The following is a 16781-nucleotide window of genomic DNA, read 5'->3' on the forward strand; positions in this document are numbered from 1 at the left end:
GAGTGCGGCCCAGCACGCCCCCTCCTGACTCTGCCGCAGGACGCTGGGCCCTCTGCTGGCTCGCTCACTCGAGCTCGGCTCCCCTCCTGCCATCTTCCGTTGCAAAGCATTTCTGGGAGCTGCATGTGGGTGACGCAGCAGCATTGTTCGCAGGCACAGGAAGCCGCGGCTGAGCTCTGGGGCTCAAGAAGGAGCGCAGGGCGCTGCGCGCCGCTCCCTCCGGGTAGCCTGAAAGGTGATCGCCCGACTGCCCTGCCTTAGGTGCCCTGGGAGATTTCAGGTTTTTTTCAAGTAAACTGGGATTTTTCCTAGAGGCAGAACACCTAACTCCTTCAGCACAACTTCCAATACAGAAAGCAAAACAAAGACGCTGGGGAAACTTCATCCAAGAGCTCGGCAGCTTCAGAGGACGGGAAACACAAGGTCAGGCGGGCGGGCGGGCGGGCGGGCGGCAGAATCCTCCTGGTCTGGGGTGTGTGGTGTGTGGAACTGCAGGGGCCGGTCTCGGCGGCGGAGAGGCAGGAGAACTGCCTGCCGGCGAATCCGGATTAGTGCTGAGGTATCGGTGCTGCCGTCGCCACTGCACTTGTTCCCTGTCCCGGTGGGATATGCTTTCGAATTGGGTCGTTTGCCTTTGGGAGTCTCTTCCCCTTCTCCACCCAGGCGCCCGCGGTTCTCGTCCCCTTCCTGGGCTGTGTCGGGTGTGGGCTTGCGCTTGAACATTCTCTCATGCCAGGAGGCTAGATAGGCGTAAGCCTTTCCGCACTCCACCCCCGCTCCCTGTCCCAAACCCCCTCTGGTGAAGGGTGGTGGCTTCTTTATATGGTTTCTTGAAGGGCCTCAGCTGGAGTCTGCCTTTTTTGATGAAAGCAGGGCGTGCTTGGTTGTATGGCCCCAGTGAAATAGGGCTTGGAAGGAAATCTGCATTTCCCTCCACACCCACACAGACCCTAGTAACTGAGTCGTGCCTGTGTGAACAGCTGCCCCCACACCCTCCACCCCCGCCCCAACACAGACACAATTTATCCACCTACCCTTCCCTGTCCCCTACAGAAATCTTGCAGGTAGACTGCTTTTGGTGATAGTTAGGTTCCTGTTCTACTCTTGAACAATTGCGGATCTTTCTGTGCAGTCTGTTTTGCTGAAAGTGGAAAGTCCCTGTTTGTGGACAGTTCAGTGCTCTAGGGGCGGAGGAAATGGGCAGAGTCCTACTCCGGCAGCAGTGCGAAGTGGGGGAGGGGAACTCGCACTCCCTAGCACACATTTTGAATGGACCTGAATTTCTCACCCCAGGGAGATTGGGAGCAGGCCGGAGCCTGGTCCCACGTGGCACCGCACCCCGCCTCTTCACCCCCACGCAGTGTGGTGCTAACAGGAGGCTCCAGAATAGGATGCCATAGCAACTCGAAGTAAATAAAACGTCTGCAGAGGAAATCAGTTTGGGGGAGGGAGAGAGGCATCTGGGGGACTTGGCAGAGGGACTCATCCTGGAGGAGCTTGGTGGGTACTAGTTAAAGGGTCTTTCTGAGTCCCAGCTCTGGATCTGGAGCGTGATCCTTAGGTTAAGGATGAAAAAACTTCGTAGAGAAATGCTTCAAGAGTCCTGGTCTCTAGGCATAGAGCCCACAGGATTCTGAGAATGATTATTTAAAATGGCCCAGGCATGCTGGCCTGTCTAGGATCAAAGTTTACTTTTTTTTTGAAACAGTTGATATCCTGTATACATCTAAAGCAATCAGAAAGAAATCGTGTGATTTGTGTTCTGGATCTGTGTGTGTGTCGGGGGCGTTGTTGTTTTGCAGTTGCCATTGCTTTAGGGCTCATGAGGTCAGATGAGGAGAGATTTCATTGTGCTAGAAGGTTTGGGACTGAGAAATTTCTGTCTAAAACATAAAAGATTTGTTTCAAAATAATAACCAGTGTGACTCACTTGAGTGGCAGTTTCTTACTGTAGAATTGTTCCTTGAGGTATTCAAACTAGATTGGCTGAAGGCATGAGAACTATTGCCCCTGAGATTGTTTCTGCCCCCTTTATAGGAATAAACGCAAATAAGTGACCATATGTGCATATGGGTACGTGTGTGTGCATATGGGTACATGTGTGTGTGCATGTGGGTGTGAGGGAGAGAGATTTGAGAATGAGATTCCTTTAATCAGCCTTCAAAGAACGGAGTCCTGGGTTGAAATCAAGATGTTAAGACCCTGCTATTTGTATTAGCCAATCCTTTTTGTTATTTTTGCCAGTCAGTATTTGCTAATAACATCGACAGAATAAAGGCATTCTTTTAACTACAGTGGTACTCGTTAGCTGGTATAGAAGAGTAAAGAGGTGGTGTAGAGTTTTATTGTCATGTACAGAACTGTGTGACAACACTTGACAGCAGTAGCGTGGTTACAGTGAGCACACAAGTGCAGGGTTGGAAGCAGAGCTAAGTTTAAAGTCCTGATAGTTGGAGTTCTCTTCCGTCCTGTTTGTTTCTCAGTGGGTCTCTATATGAAGGGAAAATGTCGAAAGTTCCCAGCCTGCTCTTCACCTTGGTGCTTAGGGGAACTGAGGCTAAGTCTGTCTGGGTGTTGTTAGGAGTGGTTGACTCTCTGTTCACTGTGTCCTCTCTTCCCCTCTTCTCTCCTGTCTCACCCTTAGGTTTTGCTGGAGGAGCTTGCCAACAGTGATCCCAAGTTAGCCCTCACTGGAGTTCCTATAGTACAGTGGCCGAAAAGGGATAAGGTAAGAAACTACTCTTCAAGCTGCTGAAAAAGTTTGCTGGCTAACCATTACCATTCCAGGAAGAAAAAGAACAACCAGAGGCAGACAGGTTTTGGTGCATTAATGTGAACTGACAGGAAATCATTACTCAGTTCTGTTTTGACTCTTCAGTCAAGCTATCTTTGGAGGTGACTCTCTTAACAGACTGTCAAACCAAAAGACCTGCATCCAAGTTCAGATGCCAGCATGTGCATTTGTTCACCAGAGTGCATCGGTTCCTATCCTTCTGCTCCAGTGACTCAATTCTTTTTATAGATCTGATGTAAAATTAGTTAAAATAATTAGACATACATTTAAAAGGCTAGAACGTTTCTTCATTGAAGTGAGACCACACTCTCAAGGTTCCCCTTGATTTGGACTTCAGTATTGAATTGAGAAGGGATGAAAACAGCTACCCATTAGTTAATAGATTGTCACTTATGAATTTTCATGTCCCTTCAGTCAGGTCCTACATAATTCTATCCCATATTGTCCTTTGTCAAGATCAGTCATAGAATTCTGATCTTGGGAGTGAGTCTGGCAAGTTAGGCCCTTCTTTGGTGTTCCAGCTACAACTTGCAGAGCTATCACATCCCAGGAACATTTAGGCAAAATATAAAGGTGTTTGTCTAAAATATGTCTTTGAAGAACCACTTCCTCCTTCCTTAGTGCTTCTGTCCCACTTAGCTTCTCCTTGGCCACATGGGGCTGCTGCAAAACAGTTTAGTCCTTTCTGGCCCTGGCTGTTGAGTGTTTTGTGTCCAAAAAGTGTTTAAGGCACAGTGGAAATTAAAGAAGTGGAAGACACACTCTTTGTTCTTAAAAAGATCACCAGCATGGTAAAATACAGCTGCTAAAATTATAAACATATACCTGAGAAATTTATTCATGCTCAGCTGTTATTGGAGTGTCTGCTATGTGCCAAAATTGTAGGGTTGAATTTAGAATAATAAAGAATAAGACTTGTTGCTCCTTCAAGTAGTTTCCTGTCTTCTTCAGGAGTGTATTCTGAGTAATAATATTTAGGATAAGGAAATACTGGAGGGCTACCTTATATGTTTGACCTCACTGCTTTCTCTTTCCAGCTTAAATTCCCAACCCGGCCAAAGGTGCGGGTTCCTACCATCCCCATCACAAAGCCTCACACTATGAAACCAGCGCCGCGGTTAACACCTGTGCGCCCAGCCGCTGCCTCTCCCATCGTGTCTGGAGCCAGACGGAGACGAGTGCGTTGTCGAAAATGCAAAGCCTGCGTGCAGGGAGAGTGTGGTGTTTGTCACTACTGCAGGGACATGAAGAAGTTTGGGGGGCCTGGTCGCATGAAGCAGTCCTGTGTTCTCCGGCAGTGCTTGGCAGTGAGTGATCTGCTGGGTAAAGAATATGGGGGAGGGGTGTGGTGCTGAGGGTGGGGCTGAAATATACATATAGTGTAGACCCGCAGAGCTGGAAAGAAAAGGTTTTGCTGTCTTTATGGCTTTTTTCATTTTGTCCCTTTTGTCTCTGGATTTAGAAGGAAGGTATCTAATATTTAACATAATCTAATTTAATTTTTGCCTAATTTTCTAATGAGAGACTAGTGTTTGAAGGACAGATCACTGCAGTCTGTTCCCTCTTTAAGTGGATTAGAAAGGAAGGACCTGGGAGGCCAAGGATAGGCCAGATGAAAATAAACTGTTCGCTGTTGGTCTCTCCTCAGCTAGTTGACTCTTCCTATCTTCTTCCTTAGTCATTTTCCTGCCAAAACCTCTCTTCTTTCCACCTGATCTCCATGCTCTCTTAAGTGTTTACTGGAGAATTGCAGGAACCAAATTGTCCACCTTCAGTTAAAGGGAAGCTGAATGATAAGGATCTAAGCCTGCTCTTTTTTTGGTTTCTGTCTTTGTCCTCTTATAGCCCAGACTGCCTCACTCCGTCACATGTTCCCTCTGTGGAGAGGTGGATCAAAACGAGGAAACACAGGACTTTGAGAAGAAACTCATGGAATGCTGTATCTGCAACGAGATTGTTCATCCTGGCTGCCTCCAGGTGAGGAGAGGCCTAAGGGGCCCATGAGGTCTCAGCTAACAGAGTGTCTGTAAAGACTCAGTGGAGCAGAGGAGAGTGGGACATCTGTCACGAGAGGCTGCTGAGGGTCACAGAGGGGTCCACCGTCTGCTCTTGATTCAGTGTCTGTGTTCAGGTTGGGCACTGTGCTAGACCCTGAGGCTAAGCTAGTACACAGAATAGTCCTTGTTTCTGCCCTCGTGGAGCTTACAGGCTGGCCTTGGTGGGTATGTCTGGAGTCCCCAGCCATCATGGAATAGCGTAGTTTTGGAATGCCTCACATTTTTTAAGCGTCTCTATTACATACTTCATTGTATCTGCGGGTTATTAGTTCCTGAAAGATGGTGAGAGTAATACTATCAGCTGACATTTAGTGTGTGTTGAGTCTGTATCAGGCTCTGTGCATACCTGGGGTGGTGCACTACCCCAGGTAATAATAGGAATTCCCTGGGAATCCAGTGTCTAGAATTATGGGCTTTCACTGCTAAAGGCCCGGGTTCCATCCCTGGTCGGGAACTAAGATCCCACAAGCCACACAACACAGCTCAGCAAAAAAAAAAAAAAAAGTAATAAGGAGGTTTAAGCCTTAACCTCAGATATTGAGTCAACTCTTCTGTCATGGACCTTGGGCTCAGGTGTGTTCAAAAGCTCCCCAAGAGATTCTAATGTGCAGCCAGAATGGAGAAGCACAGTTGTGTATGACTCCTCATTTAATCTTTAAGACAACTCTGTGAAGTTGGGTGTATCTTAGATTTTCTGTAAATCTAAAGTACATTGGTTGGTGCTGGTACTTTCTTGGTCTTTCTGAAGGTGTCAGCTATGTCATGACTGCCACCTGGCTGATAATGATTATATAAGACACTGTTAATTGTGAGAAGCAGCCCAGTTTCAGACAATTCAAATGTGAAAAAAGATGCATCTTGGATTTGATAAAATAGGGTATTATTGTCATGATGATGACAATGGTTAGTACAAAGTGTTTTCTCCGTGCCACACATTTTTCTGAGCATCTTATATAATATTTAATGCATTCAATCCTCACCATTACCAGGTAAGGTGGATATTGTTATTTATCCTCACCTAACAGTTGAGTCATAGAGACCTGGTTACTAGTCTCCAAACCAAAGCCATAACTGCGTCATAACCATTATGCCCCACACTCATGATCACACTGGCACCATTCCTGTATGTTCAGTTCCTTGTAGAGTAGCATGGGACCCTCAGGAGAATGTATGGGTCAGGGGAAGAGACTCCAGATTGTCTCAGACTCTTGGGAATATTCTCTTGGAGTCTAAATTTGATCAGAGTGAGGGTGGCCAGTATCCCACTGGCTTAGAGTGAGGCCAAATGGCTCTTGATTTTGGTGTTTTTTTTTTTTTTCCCCCTCCCCTATAGACCCATGTGTTTAGGAGTGAGTAACTCTTACCAACCATATGTCTGTGTTAACTGTTTGATAAAGGAAACTTAAGACACAGATTGGGTTTTGTCTGTTTTTTAAATGAGACAGATTTTTAATAACCACTCTCTGCCTGTAGATGGATGGAGAGGGGTTGCTTAATGAGGAATTGCCAAATTGCTGGGAGTGTCCAAAGTGCTACCAAGAGGACAGCTCAGAAAAAGCCCAGGTAAGGGAACATTTCCAGTCTCGCACTGTGAGAGGAAAGCAAGTGTCAAGTTTGGAAATAACGTTTGCCTTTGCATGTTTTTTCTGACCCAGGAGATTATTTTTTGTTTTGTTTGTTATCTTTTTTCCCCTTTGTTTAGCTATTTTTCTTTTGGTGAATTTTCTTTTTTTGTATTATTGAGTATTGTTCTCCGGGACTCTGCAAATTCCCAGTGTTCTTTTACACCCTGGGGCCCTTGGGAAAAGAGGAGCCACAGCTGAGCTGTTTGAGGAGGGAAATGAGGTGAGCGTGGTCTGTGAGGAGTGAAACTTGAGGGGAGGCAGCAACCTGAGTCAGCTGGTATATGGTCGTGTACTAGAGTTTCCAGTTGTGCCGGTTCACATTTTTGTTTGCTTCACCTTTGTGGCAAAAAGCCCTGCCCTTGTGCCCAGTTGTGTCCTATAGAGGCAGTCCCTTTTCCAGAGGAAACCAGTGCTGTGACCTTGGCCCCAAGCTACTATGGTTGCTGGTCAGTGGCCGCCAGTAATGTCAGAGGGCCAGAAGGACTGGTCTCTCAGGCCAGGAAGACATGATCTGCTGAGGGCATGCACAGAGGCAGCCATTGGCCTCAGGCCAGTCGTCACGCCCTGGCAGTCTCCTCCAGGTACCCTGTACAGGACAGTAGGGACACGTTTCCTTGTTTCTTTTTTTTTTTTCCTATTTCTTCCCACTCAGGCACTGAGGTCATTGAACTTCTCAATCTAAATAGGTCTGATGAGAAGGATTTCTGGAGTTGACGAGTGCTAGAGTTCTCATTGGAGAAGGCAGTGACAACCATGGATAGAGGAGCCTGGTGGGCTGCAGTCCATGGTGTTGCTAAGAGTCGGACACAACTGAGCCACTTCACTTTCACTTTTCACTTTCCTGCATTGGAGAAGGAAATGGCAACCCACTCCAGTGTTCTTGCCTGGAGAATCCCAGGGACGGGGGAGCCTGGTGGGCTGCCATCTATGGGGTCGCACAGAGTCTGACACGACTGAAGCGACTTAGCAGCAGCAGAGTTCTCATTTCAAGTTCTTCTAACTAGCAGCAGGTTTGTCTAGTAGTAACTTTTACTTTTGTCTTCTTCACTGGTGGTGGTGGTGGTAGAGGATGCTTGCTGTAGCAGACAGGTTGGCAGATACTGTATTTAGTGTTACCTTCTAATGCCTTGTAAAAGCCAGCACCCAAAAATTGGTCATTCTCTTTCAGCCACAGTGATCTAAGAATATAAGGAGAAAAGGGAGCAGAATAGTTGCAGAGGGACATAGAACGTCTCCTTAAGGGAGTCTGAACTGCTGCTTTGATACCTAGTGGAACATGGTGGTCAGGCTTCATTGCGTCATAGCCAAGGTGGGCTCCAGGAAGGGACAGGAGACCAGAGAGCACAGGTGGCAGAGGGTGAGCTTGTGCTTTTATTGTGGAATATTGGCTTCACCAAACTCGAATTCCTCATTGTCATCCTGAGGAGATTCCTCCCGGAGCAGTGCGGTTTCTCATTCTAGGCTTAATCTCTCACCTGTGGTTGGTCTCCCAGGACAGTGTGGGGTGCTGAGTAGAAGCAGCCTGGCAGGGTTGCACTCAGACCCTGTATAGGGCTAAAAGTCAGTAGGTTTACTGCTATCAGAATCTGCATCCTAGTTCAAACATGTATATTTAGGCTGTTTTTCTTCCAGCAGAAGCATCTCTTGGGTGAAGAGCTGAATTAGAGGCAGAATTTAAAATGGTCAGATTGCGTAGGGGTAGGAGTTGCAGCCTTAAAGGATTTCTTTATCCAGAGAATTATATTATAACCAAAAAATTGGGACAGGAGATGAGTAAAGCAGGCGTTGGAATCATGTAGCTCAAATGTGGATCCCATTCCCACTTGGACACAGACCTTTCTGTCACAGGTAGATTTCACAAGCAACCCATTTTGAGGGTTTTGCTCTATAATCAGCTGCCTTGAGCACAGATGTGAGCTCAGTTACAGTCTGGTTTGCAGGCAGTGAGGAGATGACCACCCTGCAGCACACAGAGGTCCCTCCCCCATAGAAAAGCAGCGGCCTGCCCTCCGCTAGTCCCCAAGAGCAACAGAGAGGCTGATCCTGTATGTGCAGAGGGTCTTGAAGAAAGGAGGCACTGACATGACTGCCTGTTTTGCAGAAGCGGAAAATGGAAGAGAGTGACGAAGAAGCCGTGCAAGCCAAAGTCCTCCGGCCCCTGCGGAGCTGCGACGAGCCCCTCACGCCCCCACCTCACTCGCCCACCTCCATGCTGCAGCTCATCCACGACCCGGCCTCCCCCCGGGGCGTGGTGACTCGGTCCTCCCCTGGGGCCGGCCCCAGCGACCACCACAGTGCCAGCCGCGATGAGCGCTTCAAACGGCGGCAGTTGCTGCGGCTGCAGGCCACAGAGCGCACCATGGTACGGGAAAAGGAGAACAACCCCAGCGGCAAAAAGGAGCTGTCTGAAGTTGAGAAAGCCAAGATCCGGGGATCGTACCTCACTGTCACGCTGCAGAGGCCCACCAAAGAGCTCCACGGGACATCCATTGTGCCCAAGCTGCAGGCCATCACGGCCTCCTCTGCCAACCTTCGCCATTCCCCCCGTGTGCTGGTCCAGCACTGCCCAGCCCGAACCCCCCAGCGCGGGGATGAGGAGGGGCTGGGGGGAGAGGAGGAGGACGAGGAGGAGGAGGAGGAGGAAGATGACAGTGCAGAGGAGGGGGGTGCGGCCAGGCTGAATGGCCGGGGCAGTTGGGCTCAGGATGGAGACGAAAGCTGGATGCAGCGGGAGGTCTGGATGTCTGTCTTCCGCTACCTCAGCCGCAGAGAACTTTGTGAATGTATGCGAGTGTGCAAGACGTGGTATAAATGGTGAGCAGGGCTACAGGGATCAGGCACAGGGGTATGGGCGTAGGTGGCAGCTTTCCATGTGAGAACAGCATGTGTCTTGGCTCCTGGAGGCTGGTTGGGCCCTAAGGGATTAAATCTACCCAGTCTGTTTCCCGGACACAGGTCCTCTAGATGTGGCCGGTTCTACCTGCAGGTGTCATCAGGGAAATCTGGCCCTTGGCCTCTTCTCCCTGCTCTGTACTTTCCTGTCTTTCCTTACTGGACTTTGAATGGATTTGTACCTTGGGGCTTGGGGGTGGGTTTGTACAGTGTGTCCTAAAACTTCGGAGTCATAATCCTTCTGTCCCCAGTTGGTTGAACGCATCATATATTTGTTACGCCAGTCACTCCTGGGGCTGGGGACACAGACGACTGCTCTTACAGACGACTGCTTTTACACCCCTGCCCCGTTACGTGTCCGTCTCCCGAGAAAGGTATATGTGCTTTTCAGAAACTTAGCAGGTGCTCACAGGCTCACAGTTTTCCACAGTTCTAAATCTCATACTCTAAACCTAGACCAGAATGCCTTTCTCCAGCAAGCAAGGTTCAGTTTTGAAGCTTCCTGAGACTTAGTTGGCTTTCTTAGTGAAACCTGTCATTTCTTTTCAAGTTAAACAGTAAGACATAAGGGAGCATCCCTAGAGGTGATGAACGAAGATTTCCACTGGACATTGTTTTTCCTTAACTTCCTAAACCCTAGGATAAATCCTTTATATCTGGGTCAAATCCTGTTGCGGTAGTTTTCAAAGTGTGATGCCCAAACTAGTGTCATACCTGGGACCTTGTTAGAAACACCGGTTTTCAGGGCATATCTCAGACCTGCTGATCAGGACCTTGAGGGTGGGGCTGGGCAATCTGTTTTTAATAAATTCTCCACCAGAGGATTCTGATACACATTAAAAATTTGAAATCTAGTGCTCTTGTTTTTGCCATACAAGTTTTATGTGCCCTGGGTGAAGTTTTTTAGTCTCTAAGTGAAGACTCCATTGTTTGCAACCATAAGTTTACTTCCCAAATCTGAAGTGACATGTGATCCACCCAGATTCTCCTAATAATTTGTCTTTGTAGGGCTTAGTGGTGGCTCTGTCCCTCAGTTTCTAGGCCGAGCCACGTAAAACTCCCATTATGTGCCATCTCCTCTTGCCCTGCCAGCCAGACACTGAGCCAGGCTGGGGAGCAGAGACTAAAATATTAAAGAGAAGCCGCGTGTTGCAGTGCTCTTTGTGGCCTGTGGATTTGTCGCGGAAGGGCAGGCCTCTCCCTTTCTGTTCTGATGTAGACTGGCTAGAGAAAGTAAAGATAGCGCTGAGGCAGAAACCTAAGGGTGGTGGAGTACTCTCCAGGCCTGATTTTAATAAAGAGCCTCTTGTGACCGGATCATGAAATGGGCTCTTTCTGGAGTTCAAGGCACAATGAGCTGGATGTGCCAGGTAGCACCACCCTGTGTCTCAAGCGGCTGGGAGAGACTTTGAGGAGAGTAGAGGGAAGCCCAGTAGCTTCCAACAGTAAGAAGTCAAGAAATTTTTTTAATGTCCCTTTGTATACACTTTGGTGGGAGCCATGCCATTTTAATGCAAATGAGGGGTTATAGTATATTGTTTTACTGTGTGTCTCTGACAGTCGCTCTGTGCTCTCAACCCAGCCAAAGTAAATTGGGGTGGACTGGTCAAGTAATCTCTATTCTCTGAGGCAAAAAATGGCAAGGTATGATCCTTATATGCATGTAGAAGCATCTAGGGAGGGTGATCTCCAAGGCTCTGCTTTTCCCAGAAGCCTCCAGCAGCCTGTGGTGAAGTTCCTCTGACAAGGGATATCAGGTCTTGACAGCTGGTTCTCTTTCCTTCTGTTACAGGTGCTGTGACAAGAGACTTTGGACAAAAATTGACTTGAGTAGGTGTAAGGCTATTGTACCCCAGGCTCTCAGTGGCATCATCAAGAGGCAGCCAGTTAGCCTGGACCTCAGTTGGACCAATATCTCCAAAAAACAGCTGACATGGCTCGTCAATAGGCTGCCAGGTGAGCAGCCCCACGCTGTCCTTCCAGGGGCCCAGGGCTGGCGAGGAAAGCTGCATTATTGGCAGCGCTATTTAGAATTTCTTTCGGGCAATTTAGGGCAGCAGTCTGTGCTATCACTGCCTTTCTGCTTGGCAAGAGACCTGGCCGGTCCCACCTTAACTGCCAGTCCCCAAGGTGCCACTGTGGGCTGGCAGGCCAGTCGCTGAGGAAGATGGAGAGGGGTCAGGCGCTGCCGCCAGCTCTGCAGGTATTCTCAGTATAGTCCCTGAAGAGAGAATGTGAGTAAGATGTCACCTTGATTAGCCCCTTGTAAGGATTCCCTTACGCACTTTGAGGTCTTAGAAGTCACACATACTTGTTACTCTGCTGTAAACCGAGCAATCCATTTTACCACCAGAGTTAGGTGTATAGGAGGGCATAGAAGTTTTTGAGCAGGATTATTAGAATAAGTTTAGGATATGGTCCCTCCCTCCATTAGACTGGGGATCTGTTTACCTTGGTCAGATCAGCTGGTAGCTGAGGCTTTGGATGGCTGGTAGAGTGTATTATTGCATGTCTGTCTCCTTCCATTGCAGGACTGAAAGACCTCCTCCTAGCAGGCTGCTCCTGGTCTGCAGTCTCTGCCCTCAGCACCTCCAGCTGCCCCCTTCTCAGGACCCTTGATCTTCGGTGGGCAGTAGGAATCAAGGACCCTCAAATTCGGGACTTGCTGACTCCACCAGCAGATAAACCGGGTATGCTCTAGGCCTGATTCCCTGTGCTCCTTTCAGCATTCCCAGAAGCTTAGGTAGTCCCAGAAATAACACTGTTGAAAAGTAGAAAAGTGGAAGTTGAAAACAGGACGATGGACTATGTACAAGCACAGTTAACTATTTACAGATAACTACCTACAAAGGAAGGAGTGAGTCCATTTTGTGGGTCAGTGGAGGTTGGGGGTTAGAGAGTATAAGCCTGAGGAAGTCTGGGAAGGCTTCATGGTTGAGGTGGAACGTTGAAGGCTGTTTCCCTGATGGTTCAGAAAAGTGTGGGGGAGTGGGAAGGAGAGGAGCATTCCACACATACCCTTTTGCTGTGTGAGTGTGAGTGAGGCACAATCCAGCAGCTGAGAAGAAAGAAAACGTGTCTGGTTTCCTGGAAACGGCCCCCACACACTGCTCGCTCCCTGCAGGCAGGGCTGGGTGTGGGCAGTTGTGCTTGTTAACCCCTGCACAGCCCGGCCAGCAAGTATCCATGACTGAGGCTGCCTGCAGCTTGAGCTGAACTAGAATTAAGAGTCTAGACCTAGGTCTTTCTCTTGGCTTTGCAGGCCAGGACAATCGCAGCAAGCTCCGGAACATGACCGACTTCCGGCTGGCAGGCCTTGACATCACAGATGCCACGCTTCGTCTCATCATTCGCCACATGCCCCTCCTGTCTCGACTCGACCTCAGTCACTGCAGCCACCTGACAGACCAGTCCTCCAATCTACTCACCGCTGTTGGGTCTTCCACTCGTTACTCCCTCACAGAGCTCAACATGGCAGGTATGGCACTGTTTTGTGACAGATGGTGCCCCTGCCCCTTGGAAGCCCAGCCCTTCTTGGAGTTTGACCAGTAGAACAGAAAGAACATGGGCTGTTGACTAAACCGTGTTAATTCTTTTCGTCACATGTGGACAAGACATGGAACTCCGTTCCTTTTGTAACTGGCGGGGACCAAGGCCTTGAGCAGTTGTCAGGGCCCTAAGGATACAGGCAGCACCCAGCTGCAGGTCGGGCGGCTTTGCAGTGCAGGGAGTAGGTGGCAGGGGCCTTCCGGGGCTGCCGTGCTGATAGCACATCCAGGCTCTGAGCCCGGTGGTTAAGGGGAAGAGAGGGACTTCTGTTTAGCCTTTTGAGGAAAGCTGGGAAATTGAGCGTCAGAAGCAGGCTCTTTTGAGTGTATGTACGCAGTGTTGTCCTTGTGGTCACTTTCCCCACAGGTTGCAATAAACTGACAGACCAGACCCTGATCTACCTACGGCGCATCGCCAACGTCACCTTGATCGACCTTCGAGGATGCAAGCAGATCACTCGGAAAGCCTGCGAGCACTTCATCTCAGACCTGTCCATCAATAGTCTCTACTGCCTGTCTGACGAGAAGCTGATACAGAAGATCAGCTAAGACACACCCAGCCCAGACTGAATAGGAAACCGATCTTCCCCTGACTCCCCAGCCAGGAGAGCCTCTCTTCCCGCCCCTGCACGGGCTCCGAGGCCAGCGTCACACTCCCTCTCTGCTCTCCTGTCCCTTGAGCCCTTCCCTTACAGTCAGGGCAGAGAAGGGGGTGGACCCCAGGCTTAGCGGCCTGTTCCTCTCCCTCCTGAGGAGAAGGGAGTAGCAAATTGACCCAAGGGGAAAGCGCAGGCTGTGTGCTGCCACAGTGCCTGCTCGCTTGCTCGCCCGCCCACCCGCCCACTCATTCGTCGGCCAGGAGGCCGGGTTCTCACTTTGGGGTGTCTGCAGCCGTCACCTGCACTGGGCCCTGGGGCCCTCCTCCCCATCCATGGTCCCCAGCAGTGCCTGGTTCTGAGCAAACTCCCAGGGAAGAAAGCAGCCCTGTCTCCGTGGCCAGGTTCTCGTCGTGGTGTCCAGTGCGTGTCTCTCCTCCGTCACACTCTCCCGGCTTACACAGGAGGGGCCAGCGGCCCCAGGAAGGCCAGGCCCATGCAGATCACACTGGTGCTGTTGAGGTGTCCGCACCTCTTGTCCGTGTCTGTGCTCTCCCTCCTCTCCTTGTAGCTTGATCCTGTCTGATGCTCATGGTAGTTCGCAGAATGAGGTTCCCCCACCCCAGACTTTCCTGCTAGTTTCTATGAAGTCCTTGTTGCACTTACTGGGGTTGAGGCTCTTCAGAGGAGCTGGAACTGTCTACCCCAGGGACACCCGATTTTACTGCTTCCCAGGCAGATCCTGAGACAGGCACGATCTCCCCATCCCTTCCCTCTTTGGCCTGCCCTGCCCTTTTTCACACTTCCTTATTTCCGCCTGAATAGGGCTTTCCCAGGATGTCTATTCTCAGAGGGAGCAGCCTGTCTCCCCCAGCTGGGGGTGGTCAGAGAACTAGGCCAAGTCCCCACCTGCCCCCGGCAGGCTCCAGGCCTCGGGTCCTGTAGCCATCCGAGCCCACGCCTGTGTCTAGCTTCAACGGCTCACTGATCCGGCGCCTTCGGAGGGGTGGGGAGTCCTGCTTAGAAGCCAGTCGCCTGCCCTCTGCCTGCAGCCATGGAAGGGGGTGTGCATGTGCCTCTGTGTGTGTGGCTGAGTGTATTAAGCGTGTGTGTGGAGGGAAGGAGGGGAGCCTGGCATCTCCCTCTCCACTGCCCTGTGTCGAGCCCCATCAGCTGCCCCCTCTTACTTTGCATTGAACGGCCTGTCCAAAGATCCTCTCTATAGGGCAGCAGAGAGCTTTTTGCACTTTAAAAAAAAATGGAACGAAAGGTCGGGATTTCTTTTGGGTCAATATTTAAGTGTGTGAGGAGATGCTCAGTAGCAGCAGCCTGTGGCAAGAGCTGATAAACGATAGACGCGGGTTTGCACGCCGCTCCCCATCTGAAAGGAAGGCAATAGCACAACCTTGCCCCACCATGTGGAACCCAGCCCGTCCCCTCCCAGCCCCTTTCCTGCAGCCCAGCCTCAGGCTCTCCTCCTCCTGAAGCCCTGTGGGGGAAGGGAAGGAGCCCAGGCACCAGGGGTCTGAAGTGTGAGCCGCCCCAAGGAGAGACGCCACGTGCCCCCTTGCCACTTCCAAAGCAATAGAGGCAGAGGGGCTCCCTCTTTGCCACCTAGCCCAGCTTTGACCCTGGCGTTGACTGGCCTCCTGAGAGAAAATTGGGTCTTGGGAGGGGGTGGCGTTGTGTCGGTTTCTTCCAATCTGCTGATTCTCTTGCTGCACCTTAGAGCAGCAGTCTGCTGCCCTGACCCTCTGCCCCTTCCATGGTCTCCAGGCCCCAGCCACCTGGGGCTGAAGCCTTGAGGAAATGCCAGTGACCTATTCCAGAGTGCCTCAGTTAGGGGAACTTCTCTGTCAAGAACCCTGGGTATTGAGCAAAAACCTTATTAATGTTATTGTTAATGACCTATAATTGGAAGCTTCCTGCCTTTTTTCGGTTGCTCCTGTGGAAAATACTGAAAAGATGACTTTGTTTTGCTTTCTTGTCTTTTTATAAAAGGGGAGGTGGAGAGACCCCCTCAGAGCAGGGATTGTTCCGGGAGAGTGCCTCTGACTTTGGGACATCTCACCCACAGAGATTTCCAAGCTGACGGTTTGTTTTGGGCTTTGGCTTTTATTTTTGTTGTTTTGCGTTTGGAAAAACAAGCATTTTTACCGCGCACGTGAGTTGGTCAGAGGAAAAGGGAGCCCAGGAGTGGCAGCCAGTGGATCTGGGCCCTTGCTGTGCTTCCCTTTCTCTGGGACTGTGAGGGAGAAAATGGTTTTTAGAGGTGAGGGTTGGTCCATGTGGAGGACAGAAATGTCTCTCTCTGGGGACAGAGGAACCCGGGAGTTCCACCACATTTCCTGCCATCTGGTCGTAGACACAGCCTTGCCAGGAGAGCCTGCCCTCTGCAGACCACAGGACCAGACACCCTGCCTCCATCTTTCCAAGCACCGGGGCGAAAAACCACAAAGGAAAGGAAGAAAATTTATATATATATATATAATATAAAATCACTTGGTGATTAAAAAAAAATAACTGCTCCATAAATAAAACTCCTAAAGTCACTATGTTTAAAGGGTTTGGTTGTGTTTTTGTTTTCCGAGAAATATTGTAAATATATATTTTTTTCTTGCTGGTTTAGAGTCAATCTCCAATGTTGTGCTAAAAAAAATTAAATGTAAGCATTAAGAGGACAAGTCACGCTATCTCAGTTGACACATTGGGGTTATTCGGGGCCAGGGAAAGGAGGGAAGCTAGGTGGACTTTTGTTTTCTAAACGTTCTCCATGATTGGTTTTACAAAGAGCAAGGACATCTTTCCTCTGACATGTGGGAATGGGAGATATTTGTGTAATAAAAATTTTTTAAAGACAAAAAAAGAAATAGCCTCCAGTGGGAAATATTTTTATTTGTTTTTGGTTTTGTTTTTGTTTTTTTTTTTTTTTAATAAAAAGGCTTTCAAAACCAAAACAAAAATACCAAAAACTTTTCTGCCTTGGTGTGTGTGTGCGCGCGTGCATGAGAAAGAGGAAGTCTGAAGGTGCTGCAGCCTCCCACCCCTGAGGCCCGCAGTTCCTCCCCCATCCCTGAGTGGCAGCGAAAGTGCTGTGTGCCTCTGTGACTTGCTTTGCCTTTTTTTTAATGTCCGAAGGCAGCACTTGCTTAAATTTTACAGCATCAAAGGGAACTTTTTAATAGATGTGGAAATTTAGGCATAAGATTACCTGACCCCGACTCCTCCCCACAAGGCAGTGCCTAGAGAGGTGCTGCTGAGTCAGTCCT

The 16781-nt window shown here is 49.5% G+C and overlaps 1 protein-coding gene across 5 annotated transcripts in view; it reads left to right on the top strand.

The window, feature by feature from the left end:
• Positions 1-16475, top strand: part of KDM2A (lysine demethylase 2A) — a 91917-nt gene extending 75442 nt beyond the window's left edge. For all 5 annotated transcript variants that reach the window (XM_027959724.3, XM_027959725.3, XM_042237692.2 and 2 more), the window contains exons 13-21: positions 2645-2728; positions 3832-4101; positions 4640-4771; positions 6325-6414; positions 8578-9290; positions 11161-11324; positions 11900-12058; positions 12631-12846; positions 13284-16475. In XM_027959724.3, the coding sequence (XP_027815525.1) occupies positions 2645-2728; positions 3832-4101; positions 4640-4771; positions 6325-6414; positions 8578-9290; positions 11161-11324; positions 11900-12058; positions 12631-12846; positions 13284-13465 (2010 nt within the window). In that variant the 3' untranslated portion in view covers positions 13466-16475. The remainder of the gene's footprint in view (positions 1-2644; positions 2729-3831; positions 4102-4639; positions 4772-6324; positions 6415-8577; positions 9291-11160; positions 11325-11899; positions 12059-12630; positions 12847-13283) is intronic.
• Positions 16476-16781: the final 306 nt, after the last annotated feature.

The sequence above is a fragment of the Ovis aries genome, chromosome 21, assembly GCF_016772045.2.
Source record: "Ovis aries strain OAR_USU_Benz2616 breed Rambouillet chromosome 21, ARS-UI_Ramb_v3.0, whole genome shotgun sequence".
In the NCBI taxonomy this organism is placed as follows: domain Eukaryota; kingdom Metazoa; phylum Chordata; class Mammalia; order Artiodactyla; family Bovidae; genus Ovis; species Ovis aries.